The sequence below is a fragment of the Marmota monax genome, unplaced genomic scaffold (genome assembly GCF_021218885.2).
Source record: "Marmota monax isolate L192 unplaced genomic scaffold, Marmota_monax_Labrador192_F-V1.1 WCK01_AAM20220418_F8-fsc00029, whole genome shotgun sequence".
Classification (NCBI taxonomy): Eukaryota; Metazoa; Chordata; class Mammalia; order Rodentia; family Sciuridae; genus Marmota; species Marmota monax.
This window is the reverse complement of record NW_026693024.1, coordinates 597,860-619,124: the sequence shown is the minus strand read 5'-3', so window position 1 is coordinate 619,124 and position 21,265 is coordinate 597,860. Positions and strand designations below refer to the sequence as shown.

Here is a 21,265-nt window from a genome sequence, read left to right as displayed (position 1 = left end):
TAAATAAATTATGTTGCCTTTTTAAAGTATATAGACATCTGTCCATTTTCTTACAGATTTTAAATATAATAGCTAAATCCTGTGAAGACCATGTTTAGTTATTATAATATACTGACTGTAAATCAGGCCCTATACATGGCAACACTATAATGTCCTTACTTATGTCATATTTTTACAATCTTATTCCCATTTCTTTATAGTTCCTTCTTCTCATACCTGTTACTTTATCTGTAGTTCAGTTTTGTTTAAAAAAAAAAAAGAAAAAAGATCTTGTTTTTTAGAACATGTCCACACTAAGCCCGCCTCTCCCATGAATAGCCCCCTTTTGTTCAGGTGACGTTTCATTTCCCAGTTGAGTCTTTCTGACCCTGCTCCTGTGAAGCCTCTGTCTAGTAATCATAGCCTCACTTTTGCTTTTACTTTTTCTGTTGTTTTTCACTTTTACTTTTTCTCATATTTCCACTTGCTTCACTGCCTTACATTGGTTTCTTTATACTTAAGATATGCTTAAGAATTTTTAAGTGATCCTCTTAATTGATTCCCTCAGAACTCTGAATTGTTTGGGCTTAAGTGTTATCCTTTTATTCCAGGTCTAGTTTTAAACAGGCCCTGGAAGCCCTGCCTCAGCTTGCAAGTGGAGCAGATAAGAAGTAAGTTCTCTGTGCTGTCCTCAGACAATAGTTAGGTGTATTGAACAAGGTTTTGTTATCTGAAGAACCTTTAAAAATGATAATGATGATGATGATGATGATGATGATGATAATGTGGATTTAAGGAGGAGCAGTATTTAATAGCTGTACCAAGTTACTTGTATCTTGCTTTTCTTCCAAGTGACAGAATAAGGTAAGACTTTTCTTTTAGGTTTAAGATAATTTAGAAATTAAGACTTTTTGAGTTTTAAGTGACTGAAAATATCCAAAGAAAACTCATTTGACTTACACTATATTATTGGCTTATATATTTAAGAATATAATAAAGAGGGCAGAGTAGTAAAGTGCAGAACTCAGTATTTTTTTTTCTTTATGACTAGTTTAATAGTGTATACTTTATTCTCTACAAAATAAAAATTATGAAGAAAGTAGATTTATATAATATGGCATCATAAAATTGTATATATTTCATTACTACCACAGTAGTGATCTCAACCTTTATTTAAACTTTACTACTCAAATAACAAGAATTCTGACATGAGAGAAAATCTAGGCCAGGGAGCTAACTGTCTAACTTAGCATCATCTGAAGCAACTGAAATGCTGTAGCTCTTTGCTTCCTCACCAGTTGAAGCTGAAGTTCACCCACCTTTGCATGTGATCCATCAGGGTGCAGTGGGAAGCACATGGGGCTGGCTGGGCTCCCTAGCACAGGGGAATGTGGTGGGAACTCAGAGCACAGACAGAACATCAGGAACTGACCAATAGGAGGCACTGTCACATGAGATTGAGAGTAGACGGGGCTTAGAAGAAGGGGGAACAGACCAGCTACCCAGTTTATGTGATCCCCAGTGCAATCCCTTGTGTGTTTCTCACACTGGCAGATAGATATATGAACAAACAGTGCCTACACCAACAGCCCTTGCTTCCATTTTCCTACTTTCTTCTTCTCTCACTAACTTTTGACTTCTAACTGAATTTATAACAAACCCTATTTATTTCTTTAAAATAAATATGATAAAAGATTAAAGCAGTCACCTCTATTTTAAATAAATGGAGCATGGCTCAGAAGCCTGGTACATTTGAGTCTGGAACAACAGACACCCTGACATAATCCCAGATTAGGACTATATTTTAATGTACTATGGAAGATAATGTTCTAATATTGAGCATTGTTCAACCATGAAACAATCTCCTGACTTTAGTACCATGAAATTCAGGCCTTGGTTGCTTCATCTGTATCAGATGAGCTCTAAAGTTTTTTCTAGCTTTTAAATTATGTGAATATATCAGACCAAGTAGGGAAACAATTGAGAATCATAGCAGAATGATATTCCTAGAGGAGCTAGAGTTAACCCTGTTTCCCCTGGTATTTAACTTGCTACTTTTATTCACCATGCTCCAATATTTGTTAAAGACAAAATGGAAGATTAGAGGGACAGAAAATAACAAAAAAGAAGTCAGGGTTGCTGTGGTGTGAGCTTAGAAGTAAAGGTTGACTACAAAAGGATGATGGAACTCTTCTGTCTCCTGAACACGTAGACTACTATATGTGTTTGTTAGCTTTCATAGAAATGTATAACAAAAAGTGAATTTTAATATTTTTCAAAATGTTTAGAGTGAATTTTAAAAAATAGGCCCGAATATTACTCTGTTTTAGGGGAGAAATCTAATCTAGGGGAATGGGACAGGAGGGACATTTTTAAATATAAACACAATGTGTATATTAATATATTCTTTAGACCAGCTTCCTTGGTTGAGTTGTTTCTGTTATTAAGAATCAATAGATAATGACTTTTTCAGCTTCCTTCTAAAAACAGCAAGCAGAAGGCAAAGCTCGGCAAGCTGGCTCCCTACTTGTTTGCTTAGGTTGCTAAGCCACCCTCACTGTCAGGCTGTGAAATAGTGTCTCCTCCCTGCAGGTTACTGGAAGAGCTGCTGAACAAGTTCAAGAGCAGTATGCACTTGCAGCTTACCTGTTTCCAAGCTACTTCTTCAACCATGATGAAAACATAAATACCTGCAAAAGAAGGGCAGTCCAGAAAGATAACATGTAATAAGAATATTCACTTTCTAAGTGCCCTAAAGGTATTAGGTGTATAGAGCACTGCGTTTGCAATTTCTCTGTACACCTCCCCCCACACCTCAGAAGCTTAGAAATTAATGTATGTTTTTTTTCAACCAAAATGACAGTATTTGAAAAACCCAAGCAGTAATTTTTTTGTGTGCCCTTTTTTTGTTGTTGTTAATAAGGTTCTATATGACTGTTTGACATACTTTGTTTTTATTTTTATTTTATTTTTGCCTCAGCTAAATGTTGCCTGGTGAGTGTTGTGGGAGGAACAGCTTATTTAGGGAATGTTTTGAGATGGCACATGGTATGTCTGAAAGCATTTCTATATGTATCATTTAATAGACTTTTAATGTCAGCAGTTTATAAGATCCATGAAGAGATTGATAAGAAATTTGAAAGATATATTTAGACATCTTTGGGACTTTATCCTAAACTGCATAGCTGTACTTTAAAGCCTTATTTCATACAGATGGCCCTACATCATTAATTCATGTGGGTTTGGGGTAAATTTACGGTCTTGCATTAAAAAGTGGTTCATGAATTAACTTTGCATTTTGTTGTCCAGTTTTTATTTTTCACAGTACTAAATATTTAACACCTTTTGCATTTTTTTTTGTTGTTGTTCTCACTCATTCTTTTTGATTTGATGTATGCGATGTGTGTCACTTAGCATTGGTGTGTCATTGATTCCTAAGGACCTATGTGTTGTCTATGATGGGATGTGAATGCCAGACTCTATGCCAAACTCACAGGCACTGTCAGCACCATCTTCAATGTCACCTAAAGAATAAGCCAGGCACATGGGGACAACTGGCACTCCTGCCTGTTGCTTTTGATTCTAGTGATTTACTTTCTCCACCACTTCTTAGCCTTTGAAACATCTTGCCCTGGAGCTGAAAGGATGCTACTCTGGCATAGTCAGTGTTTTCTGAAAAAGACACCCCTGGGTCAGCAGGCAGTGATTCACTACTGACTGGACTTACCAGAATAGGTTCAGGTCACTGTGACAAAGTGGCTTCTCTCACCTAACTCCATTTTACCCTCTGTTTCAGAAAACAGTTTCCAATTGTGGTTTACTTGTCAAGGTCTTCAAATTTTTCTGTAGGTGATACAGAATTCTATTTTTCAATTGCTGGAATAAATGTCTTTGGTAATACAAGTAATTTTAGAGCACAGTATAGCAATATACAGAATTATGTGAAATAAGTAAATGTTGTATTTGTTAATTTGATGTTTGGGTGGACTCACAATAACTGAACGTTGAAAGTTTAATCTTTTACAGACGTGGCTTGATAAATTAATGTATGCAGAAAGTTGTCTTTCCTGAGTGTGTTAACCATTGTATCTAGCATGACTGTGAACTAAATTATAAAACTGCAATCCTGAATGTTTGTGTTATTTTAAATATCTAGTACAGTATGTTCAGCCAATAAAGAATCTTTCTTCACTCTGAGATGTAGTTCAGTTAACATTTTTTTTTACCCAAGTGTCTATTTCAACATTTTCATTAGTTATAAAATGCTTATATGTCTAGTTTTAATTCAAAAATAAACATTTAAACGCTGGTCTACGCTATGTTTGTCAAGTCATTGTCAGCAAGCATTTATCAGGTGTCCCACTAAATCTTTTGTTGGGAACTTGCCACATGCTTGCTATTGTACTACATTACCTTGTTTAATCCTCACAACAGCTTATGATAACTGTAGGCTGGGTCACCTCCTTTGTCCAGTTAAACATAGAGAGGTTGGTGACTTCTCTTAAGACAATAAGACTGGTAAGTGGCAGGACCCATGTTCACACTCATACCCTCTGGCTTCCTGACCTCATTACTGCCTTACTACTACTCCAGTTCTTCCTCCCAGCTGAGGACACAGTTAAAGGGAAACACATAAGTGCAAGAGGCTAATAAACTTCAGCAACATAGGAATAAGTTATGGCTCAGAGAATGGAGGGAAGTATAGCATAAAAACCCCATACCCAAATGAGGGAGTTCAAGGAAGGCTATTCCAAGTAGTCGGGGGGAACTTCTTGGAAGAAAGGGGGATTTCAAGAGCTACTTATGTTACAGAAGATGAGTTTAGTGGTTAAGTGGAGATGGAGGAACATGACATAAGTTAGAAGAAAGTTGAGAGTTAAATCAGACCCTACAACAAGTTTCACAGAGACAGCTGAGGAAAAAAAAAATGGAGGTGTCCAAGGTGCTTTCATCTGCAGGTAGCATTTTGATTTTAACAGATCCACGTCTATGTGGGTCAGCTTGGCTTCATGTGAGTTAGCTAAGTAGGCCTCATTTTAAATGCTAAGGGACTATTAGAAATAATTTGATTTTACTAAGACTTTCTATATCAGTGTACCATGAAAGTGGCATGTTCTAGAAATGATTTGGGCATTGCAAAACAAGCATAATTGCTGTAGGCACAGCTTACTGACTCATTCCCACTTCTGTGTCATCCTTGCATGAATTTTTCTTTAAGAGAATGAATAAAAATAGTTGTATTTTAATTCTGATTCAAGTACAAGGTAGTGGTATATGTTTCTCTTATCAATATACTGTAGGATAGTCTAGTTGTTGTTTAAGAGCGTTATAATTTGTTTTCTGAAAAGTTACTATTCCAAATAGTTTTTAAATCAAGTCTGGTTTCCAAATAATTAGAATAATTATATTAAAATAATTAAATCTCACATTTGTATGCTTAGCACAATTGTTAATACTGAAATTATGAATACTGAAACTTGAATACATTTTTGTCATTGAACATTTATCTATCAATATTATTATAAAGATTTTTATATTGATTTATAAACTGCTCTGAAAATCTAAAAAATTTTAATATTTACAGGTACCTCAATTAGAGAAGCAGTTTCAATGATTTTCACTTTGCTTTAAATGCTGGTATATGTGTGTGTGTGTGTATTATATGTGTGTGTGTGTGTGTGTATTTATGTATATTTATATGCCATTCTGCCTTTTGTGTGCTGATCTTATCTCATTTCTCTAACCCACATTTGAATTTTATCATATATATCACTCTAAAAAAGCCTCTTTGTACTTGTCAGGTTATAAATAAATAACAAATATATTATGACTGGGCACAGTGGCACACGCCTGTAATCCCAGCAGCTCGTGAGGCTAAGACAGGAAGATCGCAAGTTCAAAGCCAGCTTTAGCAAAAATGAGGTGCTAAGCAACTCAGTGGGATCCTGTCTCTATGTAAAATACAAAATAGGGCTGGGGATCTGGCTCAGTGATTGAGTGCCCCTGAGTTCAATCCCTGGTACCCGCTTTCCCCTGGCCAAAAAAGAAAATCTATGGACAAGACTTGGGTCTTTGGGTTACATGTACTTATGGTGGCCAATGAAATCCAAAAGAAAGTTAGCTGTCCTTCTGTTTATAAACTCCAGGCAACCACTGGAGCCAGTGTGTTTCTGTCTTTTAACAGTGGCTAGTGTCCCACTGATTGTGTTATTGTGATCACTGTTGATATTGATTTTAGCATTATTATTTCCTCACATTTTTAAACTACTGTTTCTGTCCCACCAGCCCATAAACACTTTAACTAAGCACAGAGCCCCAAGAACCAAGACCAATCATTAAAGTCAAAAGAGTTAGATGTCAAAAGAAGAATACTGAGAAATAGTCAATAAACTTGGCATTAAGAAAATTGTAAATGACTAGAATGAGAGTAATAAAGCAGGCCAGAGAAAAGAACTGCTGTGCAGTAATATTGTGTTTTCTCACAATAGGGGATGTTAAAAGAACTGCCTCTTCCTTGAGTGTCACTGAGTATCTTTGCCTTAAGAACCAAAGTGAAACTCCTTTATTGGGCTCTTTCTTCAGCTTCTCTAATGTTAGTTTTCTTCCCAGTACCTAATCACTTCCTGCTGCCCTTGCCTCTTTGTCTGTTGGACTATTACAGATGTTCTTGCCCAACCTTTGGCTGAGTCTCAGCCCAGCTTCTGAAATCAGTCTGTGCCTAGGTAAGTACAAACAGCAGAATGTCAGGTTGGGTTCTGTACAGCCATATTTCCCATCCCCTTCTCTCATGAACTGCTGTACACTGTGCCACATCCAGTAATCACTGGACCATCCTTGTCTGTAGACAGGGGTCCCAACCCAGCAGCTGGTAATGAATAGCTAGGAAATAGTTGTTGAATGTTATTGATGAAACTGTTAGCAAATGTGTCAGAGAATCTTTTCATGTTTTTAAATTAAATACATAAAGAAAATGATTTCACAGAGCTGGTTGTGGACAGTCCCTCTATCCTTCTTACCCACTTTGCCTACTCTCTAAAGCCATCCATTTTTAGTTCTCCTAACTCATCTAAGTCTTCTGGTATTTGCCTCTCTGTCACTCCTTAACAAGTTTATAATGCTACTTCTTAATTCTTAAGTTTTGGGCTCTATGATCTTTCTACAATAGAATATGAGAATTTAGTTCTCTCCTTTCTTATTGCCTCAAACATATACACACATACACACACACACACACACACCCTTCTCTAAACTTTACTCCCAATGTGTTTATTTTGGTTGGTTCCATGTTCAGTGTCCAGATTATCATGCCTGTTATATGCTAAACCAATTTAGACTGTGATGTGTTCTGTAGTTTTTTGTATTTTCTATGTATTCCATGTTGTTTTCCTTTATCCCCAAACTCCTTTCATACAAAATGTGCAAATGTCTATGTGATATATTCACACACATAAGTATTTTATCAAGTTCATCTTTTTTTTTAATTTTTTATTGTTGGTTGTTCAAAACATTACATAGTTCTTGATATATCATATTTCACACTTTGATTCAAGTGGGTTATGAAAGGCAGCAGAATACAACAGACACTAGTATGGCAATATGTAAATCAATGGATGTGTAACTGATGTGATTCTGCAATCTGTATACGGGGTAAAAAAAGTTCATCTTCTTGAACAACTTCCCTCACAGCCTTCTAGCCTGTCACAGCCTGGACTGGTTGCTCCCTGGACTGGCCTTACATTTGGGTCCTCCTCTTAAAGTCATCAACCTGGAATTTCCCTGTTTCTCTCCTGTGTTGGATCCACCACTTCTGTATCTTGTGTCTTCCTCTTTCTTAGTTTGCTCCCGTACTTGGTTGGACCTAGCCTCTGGTAACTTCCTGAAAAAAAAAAAAAAAGGAATATAAGAGGTAAATTTCTTTGAGACTTTGAACATCTAAAGAAAATCTTTATTGATTGCTTAGTTAGGTATAGAATTCTAGGATGGAAGTCATTTTCCCTCGAATTCAAAAGCCTTATATCATTATTCTCCAATCTCTCTGCCTTTAGCTCTCTTTGCTATAGAATTTTATCCTTCTCCTAGTTTTCTGACAGTTTATAATGTTATGGATATGATGCTCTTTTATTCCTACTGATAAGTTTAATGCTTTTAAATTCTAGGAAATTTTATTGAATTATTTTTTTAATCCCCTTGACCCTGTCAAGATTTTTAAAAATCTTCCCTTCTTGTTTTCTGTTTGTGTTTATTCTACTTTCTGAGAAATTTTTCACATTTACCATTCAGTCTTTCTATTGAGTTTAATTTCTACTATTTTTTTAAGCTGACAAGAAGGTTGTTGTTCTCTGAATGTTCCAATTTAGAGTCTTATTATTTCTCTGGGAATAATAATAATCTATTAGTTTTTCTTTCTGTTTGCATAGTTGTCAGTTTGCTTTATTCTATGCATTAAATACCTAAAAGTTTATATTTCTAGTGAATTTTGGTTATATACTCACACTTAACTCAAAGCTGATCAGGATTGTGAGCCCTGTGCAGTGGATTGTGCTTATCAACTGAGTGCTTCAATTAGGATGGGATGGGTCTTTTCACTAAGGAATCCCCACGACTGTATTATCTTTAGCTCATTTTTCAAAATATAGGTAATTTCTCTAGGGTTGATCAGATTCCCAGAGAAGGTGCTTCCAATCTCATTCCTAGAAGGTTTTAGCAGCTATCAGCACCCTGGGAGGCAAGTGGCAGCAAAAGGGGTTGGAGGTCAGTTTGGGTAGAGAGTATCCCTGCTCTCAACTGGATCTGATATTCCTTATTTAACCTTCTACCTTTGGCCTCCCATGAGAATAAAGCTCGAACTTTTATGGTTGTAGGAATATCAAGGGCAGTGCCCAGTTGTGTGGGGAAGAGGAAGAAGCCTGAAACAGTTAGCTGTTTCTTAAACACCTTCAGACTGACTTTTTGTTTTGTTTTTTCCCTCCAGTGCTGATGATAGAACACAGGGCCTCCTGCATGCTAGACAAGGATGTTTGTATGTTTTACATTCCCATCCCTAATCATATGTTTTTTAACCCTGAGTTTGTCCCCACTTCCAGAGATTCCTATATCACAAATTCTTGAGACTTCTGAGAATTTTGCAGTAAGAACTTCAAATTTTGCATTTTTGTTTTTACTACTGTCAATTTGGGACATAACTTGTGTAGATCTTATGAATCAATTTCCACTCACTCATCTATTGTACAGCTTTCAGACTCTTCTAGCCATTGTTTTCTATTCTCTTTTGCTTTATGGATTATACCATTTTTTATCCAACTGTGTTACTTCTCTGTGTGTATAAATGTTACACAGTGTATACCCTGTGTGCATAGACCTATATTAAGGATATATACTGCATATATTTTACACACGCACACACACCCCTACACCCCTATCTTATACTATCATTTTTGTAGAGTTTTGGAAGAGCAAAGGTTAATGTGGTTTTAATCTGCCATTCATAACTGAAAGTTCAGATTAACTTTTTGTTTGTATGTTTTACTTGTTCATAACACCATGAATGTTTACATGTACTTAGTCTTCAGATTTGTCCTAAGATACAATCATTTACTGTAATATTTAGAAGTCAGAAAGAGTATTAGTGTAGGTAGGCTATTTAATCTTATGAACTCATTCTACATCTGCAGTTGCCAAAGTTGTCAAGGTCGAGCATGCAGGAAATAATCTTTCACAGCCCAATTAGAAGCTAGGCTTAAAATATACGAATGAAGTATTCTTGCCAAAAGTCAAACCTCAGCATTCAGGTCTACTTAACAGTTTATAGAAAGGAAGTACAGAAGTAGAAAGACATATTGGTGGACTTTAAACAAAATCAATATTGCAGGAAACTCTAAAGCAAAGTGCCGCATTTCTTTGAGAAAGAAATTGAAGGGGAAATGAAAAAGAGAATGAAAGAGGGAGAAGCCAGAGAAGATCTTGTATGACGAGATAATTAAGATCTATCAATCAATGGCATTGTGTGGGTGCTATTTGATCCTGAATTAAACCAGGAAATTTTTTTTAATTATTAAAAATATTAAACATTCTATCAATATTTAAACATTGGTAATAGGAATTGTTAAAATTTTAAATGTTATAATGGTATGTGATTTTTATTTTAAAAATAATTATGTTTTAGCTCTTTGTGACATGATACATGTCATTTAGTGTGTCAATATAAAGCTGCAGTAATCAAAACAGTGTATGTATCATTGCAAAAAAAAGACAAATAAATCAATGCAACAGAATAGAAAGCCCATAAATAGAGCCACATAACTATTGTCAAATGATTTTTGGCAAAGAAGCAAAGACAATACAATGGGGGACAGTTAGTCTTTTCAACAAGTAGTGCTAGAACAATTGGGCATCCACATGCATAAAAGTGAATCTAGATACAGACTTTTTTACTCTTCTGGATTAAAGTTGTAAATAAATGTGAAACTCCTAGAAAGATGCTTCAGGAGAAAATCTAGATGACCTTGGTTGGAGTGATGACTTTTGACTTATATAACAGCTATTTTATAGTTGCCAAAACTTGAAACCAATATGTCCTTCAATAGGTAAATGGATAAATGAATAAACATCTAGACAATGGAATGTTATTTAGCACTAAAATGAAGCATGTATGAGGCTTTAAAAAGACATGGAAGAATCTTAAATGCATATTACTGAGTGACAGACAAATATGAAGAGGCTACAGATTGCATGATTTCAACTGTATGTCATTTTGGGAGAAGATAAGTTATTAAGACAGTAAGAAAATCAGTGGTTTCCTGGAGTTAGAGTGGAGGGAGAGGTGAAGAGGCAGAGGACAGAATTTTTAAGGCAGTGAAACTATTCTGCATGATACCACATTGGAGATACGTCATCAAACATCTCTCAAAACCCACAGAATGTACAACACCAAGGGAACCCTGTACACTTCGAGTATGGATATTAATAATGTGTGAATGGAGGTTCATCTTTTGTAACAATTGTGCCATTTGGCAGGGAATGTTGATTGGAGGGTCTGTGTATGTATAGAGACAGGCTGTGAATGGGAACTGTGGATTTTACACTCAATTTTGTGATGAACCTAAAACTTTTCTAAAAAATAAAGTACTGGATAATATACATATAAATTTTTCAGCTCTGTAAATTCCCTGGTTCCATATCCAAGGTTTTAACCAACTGCAGATTGAAAATATTCAAAAAGAAAAGTCTAGAAAATTCCAAAACTCAAGTTTGTCATACACCGAGCACTATGTTGAATCCACATGAAGAAGGAATATGAGGCATGCCCTACAGTAGCCTCTCACTATTTCATAGATTCTCAGTCTCTCTTCTGCACTTGTTTGAGCATCATTCATTCTCATGTCTTGCTGACATACTACATAGTGTGGCCTAAGACATACTGAACACATACGGACATTTTTTCCCTTGCAATCATTCCCTAAACAATACAGTATGACAACTGTTTCTGTAGCATTTGCATGGTATTAGGTGTTGCAAATCATTCAGAGATGATTAAAGTATACAGGAGGATGAGCATAAGTTCTATGCAAATCCTATGCCATTTTTTATAAAGGACTTGAACATCTGTGGATTTTGGTGTCTACAAGGGGTCCTAGAACCAGCCCCCCCAGAATACTGAGGGACTTCTATATGTATGTATATGTTTTTATCTTTTAACTCATTATAAAGGACATGACAAGATATCTGGGATTTACATTAAAAAGATGTGAGAATGAGGGGATAGAGTAGGATATAGATATCTACTCATTTTATAGAGATAAAGGTGGCTCCAAGTTGCTCATTGTTGAGTCAGAGTTAAAGGTACAAGATACTTCATTATATTGTTCTCTCCACTTTTGATACATTTGAAATTTTACATAATGAAATTTTTAAATAGCAAAATTGTACAAAAGTTGTCACTGAGTAGTCCTCCTCACTTATACTATAGTCAATTAAACAACTGCACCTAGTAATGTCAAATCATTTCTTTATTAGAAAGAGATGAATGGAGAGTCAGAGGGCTTCACACATGGGCAAGAGATGGAAGGACTTGGTAAGCATCAGCTGTATTTGTTTTCATCTCTTGCTGGAACTGAACAGATGTGGGCTGAGGAGTGCCAGTTAGGGACAAGTGCTCTTAGACCACTTCATGAGAAATCATAGCTTTGGTCTTGTGATACTAAGTAAGGGTGGGAGATGGTTACTGCTATAACAGCAGGTGTGTATCCTAGCAGAGGAAACATTTATTCCTTTCCGTGTTATCACTGATAATTCATTGTTCAAGTAAATGCCGGAAAAGGATAGCCCTTTAAAAGAGGTAATTTTTTAAAATATTTTATTTTTTAGTTGTAGATGGACACAATATCTTTATTATTTTTTTTTAATGTGGTACTGAGGATTGAACCCAGGACCTCACACATGCTAGGCGAGTGCTCTACTGCTGAGCCATAACCCCAGCCCTAAAAGAGGTAATTTTTACATAGAAAATACAGTCATTTCCCTTTAATTATTCACAGTAGGAGCATTAGGGTTTTTTTGTTGTTGTTTGTTTTTTGTTGTTGTTTTAAAGATAATTACTATAGTCAGAGTAAAGCTTAGTATTTCAAAAGGAACTGAGTTCTAATTCTCTCTGCTGAGGGTAAAATCCCGTCAGACTGACTGACACTCTGCAGATAACAACCATAAATTCTGGCGTACACATAAAACAACTGACTGAAGGCCCTGAGCAGGAACAGAGCAGGCAGAATCCACAACACAGTGACCAAGGTATGTGAGTAATATTTCTCTCTCCTTTTTTTGTAGCTTTTATCCTAGAACCATTTATAGTTGGCATAGTGCTAGGGGTGGCAAGGGCACCAGTGGAAAAATTGCCATCTTTTTGCCCTCAGGAACCAAAAGGTGTGATTCCCAGAAACTGTAGCTACTAGAAAAGAGGGAAATTTTAGAGAAGAAAGAATCAGAGAAGAAATCCCTAAACTCTGCCTAAATTGTTGGACTGAGCCCTGAACAATGCCTGCACAAAACAGAACAGTTCAGCTAAAGACCATAATTTTATCTGAGATTAAAAGTTCCACTCAGGAAACTAAGTTTGCAGTTCAAATCTAAGCAAGATTATTGCCTACTAGTCTAAAGAAAATAGGATCCCACTTATCCATGACTTATTATTCTTAATATCAAGGATAAAATCCAAAATTACTTGACGTTTGAAGAACAAGAAAATGAAACACATTTTCAAGACAACAGAAAATCAATTGAGACCAACCACAAGATGATCCAGGTGTTGGAATTAGCAGACAAGGATTTTAATACACCTATTGTAACTATCCACAATAAAGTAAAAGAAACCACTTTTACTCTTAATAAATTAAGAGCAAATATCAGCCAAAAAAAAAGACAAAAGTTTTAAATTGAAAAATAACTGATTTTTTAAAAATTGGATGGACAACTAGCACAATGACAATCACTGAGGAAAGAATGAGTGAATGAATTTAAAGTAGATCAGTGGATATTATCTTATGTGAAGAACAGAAAGGGAAAGTGAATATATACATATATTGAGATTTGTTAGATGTAATCAAATGACTTAACAGGTGGAACTGTAACCTTAGAAGAACAAGGACAGAATCAAGCAGAAAAACTTCTTTAAAGAAATAATAATGGATAGTTGCCCAAATTTTAATTGAAAGATACAATTTTACAGATTCAGGATGCTCAGTGGACAACAAAAAGTATTAACACAAAGAATGCCAAACCGAGGCAGTAGTTCAAAGCCAAAGCTTTAAAAAAAAAAAATCTTCTGAGAACAAATAAAAAACAATATATGCAGAGGAACAACATTTGAATTCTGACTTAACATCAGAATGAATGAAATAGCCATCTTTAAAGTGATAGAAGTAAAATACTGTCAACCCAAAGTTCTATATCATGCATAAACATTCTTTAGCAAAATAAAGACATTTTTAGATTAAAAAGAATTTGTTGTCATCAGAAGTATACTATAGGAACACTTAAAGAAGTTCTTCAAACTGAAATGAAGTGATGCCTAATAATGAAGAAGTAATACCTGATAGAAACTCAGATCCTAAAAAAGCAATGAAGAGTATCAAATACCTGGGTAGATATAGAACTTTTTTTTTTTGCTCCTGTTTGTCTTTAAATTTTTATATGATTGTTTCAGTCAAATATTATAGTATTGCTCTGTAGCATGTACAGATGTAACATGAGACACCAGAGAAATAGACCTGATTACAAGATTTCTACATTTTACATGAAGTGGTGACATATTAACTGCAGATGGTCTATGAAAATTAAAGATATATATTGTAATCACCAGAATAATCACCAAGACAATAACATAGAGAAGTGTAACTAAAAAGCCAATAGGAAAATTATGATTGATTTTTCAAATAACTATATGATTCTTAAAAGGCATGAAAAGGATAATAGAAAACAGATAGAAAATGAATATTAGAATGATAGATATAACCATATGAATAATTGCATTAAACATCAATGGATTGACCATTTTAGTTAAATGGCAGAGGTGGTCAGAATGGATTAAAAATAACCAACCATGATCAGAAAGGTAAAAAATTTAAAAATAAAAATATTATTCAACTGTATACTACAGAGACCACTGAGAAAAATTAGAAGTTCGTAATAAAATATCTAGCTAAACCTAAGTGTTTGGAAGTTAAACATCACATTCATAAATTCCCATGGAGGTTGGAGTATAAGCTTAATGGTAGAGCACTAACCTGACATGCACAAGGCTCTGTGTTCCATTCCCAGCACCATAGAAATAAACAAACCATGAATCAAAGAGGAAAACATCAGAAAAATTAGAAAACATTTAAATTGAATGAAAAGTAAAATGGCATATTAAAATTTGGAGAACGTGGCTAATAGATGCTTAGAGGGAAATTTGTGACCTTATACACTTGTGTCAGAAAGAAACAGATCTATACTCAGTAGTTCCCTTTTAAGAACTCAACAAAGAAGGGCAAATTGAACTCCAGGCCTAACTAAGGTAGAATGAAATAATAAAGATAGGGAAGAAGTCAATGAACTAGAAAATGCATAAGCAATAAAGAAAATGAAATCCAAAGGTGCTATGCTGGATTTCTCCCATTAGCTCTCTCATCTCTTCTGCACAATGCTGGCAAATCCCTGAACTTCTTGCTGCTTCTGTTTACTCATCTGCATGATAAGGACAGTTGGACTCTATTGGTGCGCAGAGTGCTCAAATTGTTACTTGTAGAAGCAGAAAAGCAAAAATATTGGAACTTAAAAAATAAGCTTGTCCTGGCAATTGCTTTATAAATATGATGAATAAATGAAGCCCAAAGAAGATATGGTCACTTCCCCAAGTATTTATTTTTGCAATCTGTAACACTGGTTAATTTTCGTTGTTTTAATGCTCAAAGGAATGTATACCATGAACAAAGACATAACTCACAAAAATAGGGTTCTTTATCAAGCAAGGGTGAATACATTGAGGTAGGTAGACTACAAAGCACAGCTTAAGATTCTGAGCTTGATTTTTGTTTGCTTGCTCCTGAGGCCCTTGGAAAATTATTATCTTTGTGGGTCTGTTTTCTCCATATGAGTTGTCTAAGATTCAGTCAGACATTCAGAGCAGTGGTGGAGCACATCTGTAATCCCAGTGGCTTGGGAGGCTGAGGCAGAAGGATAGCAAGTTCATCCTCAGCAACTTGATGAGGCCCTGATGTCTTAACAAGACCCTGTTTCAAAATAAAATATAAAAAAGTGCCTGGGGCTATGGCTCAGTTGTTGAGTTCCCTAGGTTCAATCCTTGATAAAAATAAATAAATAAGTAAATAAATAATTTTTTTTTAAAGTCAGACACAGCAAAGTCAAGTTGTTTTCTGCCACAAAACAAGTTCTGGTAAGACTGCTACAAAAAAAAGCATCCTTGATGTACCTATTACCTCTGTTAAAATAGGTTTCTTTCTAAATGTTATTTGGATTCTTAAAATGACAGTTTACAGTATGGTTTTAACATCCAAGAGGAAGCACCTCATGAAAATCCTAAGATTTGAAATGAATAAATAAATCACTATTACCTCTAAATAGTATCAAATTATGCCCTCATATTTTGCTGTCCCCAGCAACCATCAAGGAGATTTCCCTTGGGCCTGTTGACCATCCTGCCTAAGGACTATCTCTTGAAGCTCAGCAGGCACCTGGATCTAAGTAAATATTTTTCTGTCTATTGATTAAATTAGGCTGGGATAGAACAGTGTTTGATGAAAATATTACCTACAGGAGAGAGCAGTTGGAACTGAAACATCTGTGATTTGGTGATATTTCATACTTGATATTACTATTTTTTGACAAAAAATATCAAGTGATGCTCATAACTTGAATTTAATTACAAACACTAAGCAAGCACAATTGAAGGACAGTCTACAAAATACCTCAGCAGTACTCTTCAGAACTATCAAGGTCACAGAAAACAAAGACTTGAGGGAGGAACCATCCTGAATAGTGAAGTTGGAATAAAATTTGCAGATCAATTCATAATATATCAATGAAATTTCCTAATTTTGATCATTGTGCTATGGCTATGTAATATTTATATTTGGATAAGCTTGGGGGAAAGAGAAGGAATATAGGAATTCTTCTAACTTTATTGAAACGTTTTTAGGTAAAATTAAAGTGAGAAGTTGTGTTTTGGTTTTTTAAAAATAATAGGTATAGGATAGAAAACTTTGAAATAAGTGTGTATTGCTTAATTAAAGGAGAAATTAAAAGAGTAGAAGTAATTAATATGAGATGTAGTAAAACAAAAACAGGAGAGTAAATACAAAATGCAAGTTCAGAGGCTAAAAAATGTTTTAAAGTAAATTGGCACCATAAATGTCAATGAATTAATGTTTTCAGACCAAACAAATCCTCAGATAAGATACCCCTTCCTAGAAAAAAAAAAAGAAAAAAATTTATCTATTTGGTATTTTTTGTTACTTCTGGGTCCTAACATATAACAACTCAGAAAGATTAAAAGCAAAAAAATGGTAGCCCCTGGTCCCCCACAACACACACACAAAATAGTATGCCAGGAAGATATTCATGAAAAGAAAGCTAAGGGTCCTGGATTGACAACACACAAAAGACAATTGAAGGGTTGGGGTTGTGACTCAGCGGTAGAGTGCTCACCTAGCACGTGCAAGGGCCTGGGTTTGATCCTCAGTACCACATAAAAAAATAAGTAAAATAAAGGTATTGTGTCCAACTACACCTAAAAAATAAATATTAAAAACAGACAGTTGAAACCAAAAAGCATTTAGGAATAAAAGCTACCATATAATAATAAAAGTAATAATTTTCCAGAAAAATAAAATTATTCTAAATGGAGATATAATAAATAATGTAGTCTCCAGAATAGAATTTTTAAGTTGTTGGGATTTATACTCCATAATCATACTTGTAGTTTTTAATATACTTTTCTCAGAATTGATGGATTAAGCCAGCAAAATAGTTATCAAATTGAAAGAAAATTTGAAAATTCAATTAGCAAACTTCATCTGGCAGAAATTTAAAGAATCCTTCAACTTTTAACCAGAGAATTAACTACTACTAGCCACAAAATAAGTCTCAAGAAGAACTGTTATTAAGCTCTCTGACCAAAATAAAATTATACTAGAAATTAGTAACAAAAAGATAACTTTTAAGACCCTGCATATGTTTGGAAATTTTTAAATAGACTTCTGAATAATACACCAGCCAAAAAAGAAACCATCACAAAAATGAGAAAAATCAAGAGCTGAATAATAATGAAAAATTTCACATTGAAATGTGGGATGTAGCTAAACACTTGAAGAGAAATGTGTGACTTTTAATGCCTTTCTGAAAAAGAAGAGAGGTTGAACATGCATGAGCTAGGCATCAAAATCAAAGTTTAAAAAAATTATTTTTAATTTGAGCCCAAAGAACATAGAGGGAAACACAAATGGAAGGAATGAAAAATAAGACAAAAACACTGTGGAGATGATCAAGCCATCAAGTTTTTTGAGAAAATTTAAAAGAATGGGCACAAACCTGGCAAGATGGATCAAAGGTAAGGGGGGAAAAAGACAGATTATATATGTTGGGAATGGAGAGGGAAACATGACATATACCCACTTGATTTTTAAAAATAAGGTATTTCTTCCAGGCATGGTCGTATACACCTTGTAATCCCAGGGACTTAGAAGGCTAGTCTAGGCAACTAAGCAAAACCCGTCTCAAAAAGTAAAAACGGATGGGGATGCAGCTCAGTGGTAGAGCACCCTGGGTTCGGTCTCCAGTACCACAAAGAAAAAAAAAAAAAAAAAGCAAAACGACTAGTTCTGGACACAGCAAGTTGAGGACCTGTACCTTGGTTTGATGATGGGTGGGAAGTGCAGGTATGCTATCTCTCCACCACCTCTTAGAAGTCTTCATCCTAACCAAACAGGAAACAGCTACTCAGCACAGTGAACCCTGCCCCCACTCGACTTCAGTCCTCCCAGTTACCATACAGAGCTTAACACAGATTCTCATCAAAAAAGATTCTTTTGAGAATGAGAAAACTACCAAGTAGAGTTTTTTTTTTTTTTAACGGTTTATCATCTGTGTTTGACAGTACCAAGTCACAACATGAAATCCTATTATGTATAAGCTGATGGGTGAGATATTATCCACAATGACATTTTGAATGACAAATGGGTTTTGAAAATTAGGTTCCTAATCAGAACTTTCGAAAAATGCTACCATGCTTAAGAATAGAACTGCTTCCTTCCCACCGGTCCCTGACACACAAATGATGGGTGTTCCCAACTGTACCCCAGCCTTTGCATTCACAGTCCTACCAGCTCTCTCACAGGATAACTCCTCCACAAACCTACACTGATGAAAAGGATTTGGATAAAATAAGTGCCTTAGTTACTTGCTTTTGCTCTGCTTTTAAAAGTGAAGAGAATAATCCAGAAGTTTCATATAAGGAAATGGTTTTCAAACTTCCTAGCACACCCGAGTCACCCACTGTACTCACAGGAGGGGCCCAGTTTTTCCCTGACTTGAGGTGCCACAGCTGAGGACTTTAGCATCTGCACTGTCCAACTTCTGTAACCTATCACTTGGGGTCTCCCTCAATACCTAGGTGACGTTGAGTACTTCCTGTCTTTCAGACATTGTTCCAAGTTTATATGTATTAGCATTCTCACAATAACATTTACAGATCTCTACTATCATCCCCATTTTATACATGAGGAAACTGAAATATGTGGAGGGTCAGCCTTTCTGAGGCCACATAACCAATGGGGAACAGAGCTAGGATTTGAAGAGTTGTGCTCCAGAGTCTATTCACTTCACCTCCATCTGCACTACCTTTAGATGACACTAGGCATGTGACAGCACACACTCAGGCCTAATGGACTCTCCAAGCAGGAATGAAAGGCAGCCTGGGTTGGTGGAGACTCCTGGGCTCTACCAGATTGTGGAGATGAACAACATTGGCTTTGCTCAAGGAATACGGAGGCTCACTTAGGAGGGGTAGAGACCTGTGCTCCCACAAGCTCCATGTCAAGAGGCTGTCCAAGCACCAGTGAACAAAAGTTCTTGACCTGATTATGTGTCTTTGGCAAGTCCATTGTCACAAAATCAGAGGGAATCAATTTAACTGCAGAAAGCAGGCTGACAGAAGTTTGGCATGAGGTTTATTTTCACCAACTTCCCAATATTTGTTTGGGTTTGAAGAAATTGGATATACCACTCAGAGACCCCCAAGGTAGTGAGGACAGGAAGAAACCACAGAAATCAAAAATGTTAGCTAAAGCCACATAGGGCTGAGTGGGATCATATCAAATGAGAAGAAAAAAGAGACCAGGACAAATCCTCAAGGTAGCCTGGGCTGGAGGACCATATTTTTAAAAATAATAATAATAAATAAATAAATAAATAAACCAGGGTTGCAGCAAGATGGAGCACTGAGGCTCTGGGGCAAATGCAAAAGGAAAACATTACATCACAGTTTACTATTTAGAAAACATGTTCAAACCCAGCCATTTAATAGATTGGTGTCTAGGTTTTTAAGGAAAAATCCTACAAACCAATTTTTCCACTGGATGCTACTTCATCTTGAATTAATATATCTGGTATTAATAGGAGAGCTTCTGTTACATTTATTGAAACAGTAGGGATGTGGTGACTATTTGCTATTATATAACAAGCTAATTTTTTAGTTGTGCAAATCAGTAAATACAGATATCATCATGCACCACTATCTTCATAGAGCAGCTCCTGCCCACATGTCTGTACAGGTGGACCTGTATTTACCCCTCATTTTTGATCATGACATCATCTCTCATAGGTGTAGCATATAGTGCTTTTTCAGGAGCTTTCAAGTCAAGTACAAGATTGAGGATTCCCTCTGAAATGAGACATATTAATATTTTTACATCTAGATTTTACCACAGGGAAAACTGAGGCCAGGAGAAATCTAGTGCTTTACCTATGACTGCATAGGGATGAGTGAAAACTAAGACCCACTGTGTCTTAGGGCACTGTCTTCCTAGTAGAGCCTTACCTTGGCAGGGATGAGGTGTAACCTCAGGACGCCAGGTAGAGCTTCTGCCACTCTTCTCTAGTCTTGTCATCAGCTTCTTGCTCCAGAGCACTAAGTTGATGTCCTTAGCCTCTGGCCTGGAAACTTGAGAACCTTTTCCTGAAGAGAAGGAGGGGTGTTTTCAGGGAGACAGGCTGTAAATTCACATCAGAACCTACACATCCAAATGAATTCTACTCTCAGTGTAATTTATTTCAATATAACACATTGGTAAACCAACCATATAGGGATATTAGGGATATAATCATATTTAAGAATGCTTAAATATGGCTTGGGTGTTGATGATATTTAGAAGTCAGTTTGGGTAGATGTGATAATAGTATTAGACCTATGTGAGAAAATGCCCTATTGTCTATGTGCCACATAGTGACATGCACAGGCTTGAAGTGACATGGTGTCTGGGCTCTGTTTCAATAGAGTTATGGCAGCGTGTAGTATGTAGATAAATGGCACATCCTTGGTATCATCAGGTGGCTCTGCTGCCTGAATGTCAAAATCATGTTTTAGGCTTTGTTTGTTTGAACTTTCAGAAATATCCTGAAAATTTATTTGTGAACCTCAAAGAAACTGAGTCAGACTAGTTTCACCTCTAAACATTACTTGGCTGGGTCTGACTACACATCTCAGTGTTGGCTCTGAACAACTATATTATGTCACACATTT

At 35.8% G+C, this 21,265-nt stretch overlaps 1 protein-coding gene across 4 annotated transcripts in view; it reads left to right on the top strand.

The window, feature by feature from the left end:
- The window catches only part of Exoc2 (exocyst complex component 2), a 252,744-nt gene that overhangs the window by 198,049 nt on the left and 33,430 nt on the right, over positions 1–21,265 (top strand). For 3 of the 4 annotated variants that reach the window (XM_058582342.1, XM_058582341.1, XM_058582340.1), the window contains one exon: positions 591–650. In XM_058582342.1, the coding sequence (XP_058438325.1) occupies positions 591–650 (60 nt within the window). Of the gene's footprint in view, positions 1–590; positions 651–2,571; positions 4,177–21,265 lie in introns of those variants that run through there. The other variant, XM_046453455.2, reaches the window with a different exon arrangement.